Below are 4331 nucleotides of genomic sequence, written 5' to 3'. Positions count from 1 at the left end.
AAAGCTATTTGCAGATTTCCAGGCTTGGTGTCACAGAACATATCATAGAAGGATAGGTTCGGAGCTCAGAGAAAATAGCTCGATAAACCAGCACAACAGTACTTCCTTTTCTATTTGTCTTCAATTTGTTTTCTTTCTATTTCCTCTCTTTTATTAGATTGACTTGTTTTAGGTTTTTCTCTTTTTTACTCTTCCCTTATATAACTGGGGAATTATCCACTGTTTCAATTTTTCTAAAGACTATCTTGAAAATTTTATCCCATATTTAAATATTTAGTTCCTATCAGTATCTATCTAGTATGCACAGTATTTAGAGGTGCTATGGATACATCATCTATCGGTATCAGTATTTATGGCCTCCCGATGAACATGACGAGCCCCGCTGGCAGTGATGCTAATGAGAAGCCTAACGTCCGTCTGGTTCTTATTCTTTTATAGGCAACTGGTTTCTTCAGGAAGCTTTTGGGATGGTTTATCTATGCAGTCCTAAAGTTGCACCAGGACATATCTAAATGATCTTCTAAAAATAATTAGTATCAATCCTGGTTGGCACTTGGTGGTCCTGTTTAAAGTATTTTTTTAGGCTCTGGGAAATTTTTCTATATTATTTCTTCAATTATTTTCCTCCTATTGTTCCCCCTTCACCATTTTCTTCTTCTGGAAATTCTTTCACATAGATCCCTTTTCCATATCTCTTACCTTTTCTCTCCCTCACAATCCACCCCCTCCCCCAACAGTTTTTCACAATTGTTCTCTTAATAGCTAAGAACTCTTGATTTTTCTACATAGCAAGTTTTAAACATTGTTATCTTATGGACTGTGAACCTCTTAAGTCCCTGCTAATATTACTTTCACTCACTTTCGAGTTTTTCAGTTTAACTATGTACTCTTATTTTTAGGCGCTATTCCTTTAATTTATTGAGTTGTGTACTTTACTTTCACAGGGCTGTTTTTGTCTCCAAGGCTGATGACTCCTGGGTGCCTGGTCTTGGTTCCCACTGAGGACCCCTGCTCACTTGGTGGTGCACCGTCAGTCACCAGGGGACCGACGGGGGTCCTTCCCCGCGATCACCGTGGAAGGAGGGAACAGGGCCCGTGGCTTCTGCATATTAAAGTTGCTGCTTCCCACCCTCCAGGTGGGGCGCTGCCCTGATTTCTAAGCCTAGAGCTCCATTGGTGAAACACCTGTGTTAGAACTCCCATTTGTTTTTGTTTTTTTTTTTTAAATTTCCCTGCAACTTTTTAAAAATATGTTTTAAACTTTGCTCTTGTTTCTCCATCGGTCCGATCCCACCTGACTTGCATTTTCTAGGAATCCTCCCAATCCTCTGAACATTTTGTTGTTCTCCAATACTGTTATGAATTTACTATTTAAAAGTATTTTTCTATTGTTTTAAGATGCCTTGAGAGGGAAAGAGGTAAACATTGTGCTCAGCCCATAATCCTGGCTCTTACAGAGAATAAATTTATTCGTATCCCGTATTGCGCAGTATGTTTTTTTCTAACTTTACTGTTCTTTGTCGTTTTAAAGTGTCATTCCATTTCAAATGAGTTATTCCTCTTCCATGTCACAACGCTGTTTCTTACCCACAGCTTGTTTGCAGCAGGAAAGAGTAATAGCTAAAATATTCTTTTACCTGAGCGGATCCATCCAACATGTATTTGATCACAGTGCCTTGACTGGTGACAACTCTCGATGCCTCCTGCTCCACTGGTGGCATCACTGTTCTGTAGAACTCATAGTGCTTCACCTTCTGGGGGTAGCTCTGTCGGACTATGATGTCCCAAGTGGGTACTTCATCCATAACATATTTATCTTTAGAAAAAAAAAAAAAAGCCTTACTGTGAACTGGGCAATGCTATGTGGCTAGGATTTTATCTTCTTGCCTTATTTTCTTTCATTCTTTTGTCTCTACATGAATAATAGCGCAGTTTCCATGTATGACAGATGGCCCAGGCTACTGTTTCTTTGCTGCCTTTGTTAGAGTCAAATGTAGTGTATAAGGTCATCTGTGTGGGTACTGAATGGTACCTGTTTCCTGTGTAAGCCATTCTCTCCAGTGAAGGCCAGGACATCCCAGGGCAAAGTTAGAAAGGAAGAACTGTGTTGTCTTAGATGTTCTTTTTTCTCCCCGTTGGTACTTTTCTCTCATCTTTGAGTAAGCTCCCACCCCTGGGTGCGCACAGTGCTCTCCTAGGGCCCCCTGGTTGCCTGGAGACCAAAGGGAAGCCACTCACTCAGGCTTGCCCTTCCTAAACCATTCATCATCTTTCAAAGTTAACATAATCTCCTCATTTCTAACCAAATCCAGACTTTTCTCAGGGTGCTACTCTTAAGCTGGCAATCAAGGAGTAAAGCGCATTATAAATTCCTTCAAAAGAAAGTACTATTATTGAGAATTTCTGGCACATAGTAGCTAATAGGTTTACTAAATAATTACTAACTAAATAATTTCCTCTCTCAATTTATAAAGTGGTTTATTAACATGTAATGGTGGCATTTAAAGGACTATATCAGGCTGGTGGGAAAATATTTTGGAATAACGGATACCCCTCAGGTGACAGAAGCAATAATGATAATAAAATAATAAACATTTATTGAGATATTTCTATATGTTAAATGCTTTATAGGTGTATTTCATTCAGCCCAACTAAACAACCCTTGAGAGTAGATACTTTCACTTTCCAGAGTCTTCAGATGAATAAATGTGGTCTTGGAAGGGTTGTAACTTCTCCAAGGTCACACAGCCAGTAAGTAAGTGGCAGAGCTAGCATTTGAACCAGGTCTCTGGAATACTATGTTCCAGATTACAAAATATTTTCTCATTTAGTACTCATAACAACCATGTTTAGTATAGGATGTTATTTTATAAATGAAGAAATTCAAGTAGAGAGGGATTATGACTTGTCAAGATCATCCAGGAAAGAATTCAAGTCTAATCTCTTTCTTATACCACATGACCTCTCTCTCTATGTCCAAGGCTGATCCTGATGAAGCTATCGCTGCTTTGGTACTTATGTTGTAATTATGTTCAGACTTTAATTAGGATATTCATAATATTTGGAAGATTCTAAAAATATTATGTGTCCCAGGCAGTCATTATTAACCATGTTGTCTACCCAGACTAGATAATGAAAGTAACAGAAAGACGACAGGTAAATCACATATTAACCTGGGGTTGATAATAGGGCCAAGCAGATAAGCAAACAAACAAAATGTCCTTGAACTTAAAAACAATATCCCTTTCAAGGCGCTCATAGCATCTTAGACTTTGGAAAGACCCTTAGCGGCCATCAGTCTTATAGCACACACAGTGGGTCTCGTCATGGAGAACTTGGACCACTAGGAATCCTTGGAAGTGGACACAAGGGTCCGTGGTCTGTTTTTAATAATTTGGAAAGCAAAATGAAAAGCAAAATCGAGACGAAACGGATCAACTACAACATTTCATTTCTTTTCATTTGGCTGGCAGGTAAATATGACATCGAAGTATTTTAATAGACATATTCCTTTCCTTTGATACATTTTTCAAACATGAATACATTAAGAATTATAATAAAGAGGATATTTCGTTGTGAAAAAAATCAGAATCCACTAATATAACATTTATCAGACTAAAAAAGCACGGCCCAGAGACCGCAGAGTGAGTTAGAACTCAGGTCCTGGTGCAGTGCTTGCTTTGTTGCACCTCCCTAATTCTAACGCATAGTGGGGTCTCCATTTAAATAATACTCAAATCCAATCGCCAATGTGGATGGCCCATCAATTAATTAAAGAAGTTCTACTTGGACTTACTTATCTTAATAGGTTAGGAGCCATGTACAGAATCAACAGAAATCACAGGCTCCATAAAATTACCTACTGACACCTGAGACTGGCTTTCTTAATCCCCTGGACCTGCGTTATTTCTATCTACTTCATCCCACTGTCCTTTGCTTTGGTCAAAGCAGCTGAGTACTGTGCTGTGGCCCTTTGTAGAGGGAGGGAGACAGGACCACACAGGACTTGTTAAGATCACTTGCTCTGCCATCGCTGGACCAAGAATGGCATTTTATCTCTGCCACTATAACTTGACTGACCTTGGGCAAGTTACTGAAACTCCAAAGCCTCAATTTCTTTACTTTGTAAGATGGAGTAATTAGGACTTAGCTTATAGTAGTTGCATTTCGTCGTGTATGGTACTTAGTTAGTGCCTGGCCCACAGTAAGTGTCCCAAAATGGTTATTATTATTATTAGCCTATTGTTCATTATCAACAGCAAGTCTGTTTAACTGGAAGGAACAAACACAATTCCAATGGTGATTTAACTGTTTTCCATATGACATCCCCC

At 39.0% G+C, this 4331-nt stretch overlaps 1 protein-coding gene across 1 annotated transcript in view; it reads right to left on the bottom strand.

Annotated features, from left to right (window-relative positions):
- SPAG17 (sperm associated antigen 17) overlaps window positions 1–4331 on the bottom strand; it is a 162099-nt gene that overhangs the window by 41845 nt on the left and 115923 nt on the right. The window contains exon 26 of the mRNA XM_011368749.1: window positions 1638–1816. Within this exon, the coding sequence (XP_011367051.1) occupies window positions 1638–1816 (179 nt within the window). The remainder of the gene's footprint in view (window positions 1–1637; window positions 1817–4331) is intronic.

This window comes from Pteropus vampyrus, unplaced genomic scaffold (genome assembly GCF_000151845.1).
Source record: "Pteropus vampyrus isolate Shadow unplaced genomic scaffold, Pvam_2.0 Scaffold6, whole genome shotgun sequence".
In the NCBI taxonomy this organism is placed as follows: domain Eukaryota; kingdom Metazoa; phylum Chordata; class Mammalia; order Chiroptera; family Pteropodidae; genus Pteropus; species Pteropus vampyrus.
Note: the sequence above shows the minus strand (reverse complement) of the source record. Positions and strands in the feature narration are given on the sequence as shown.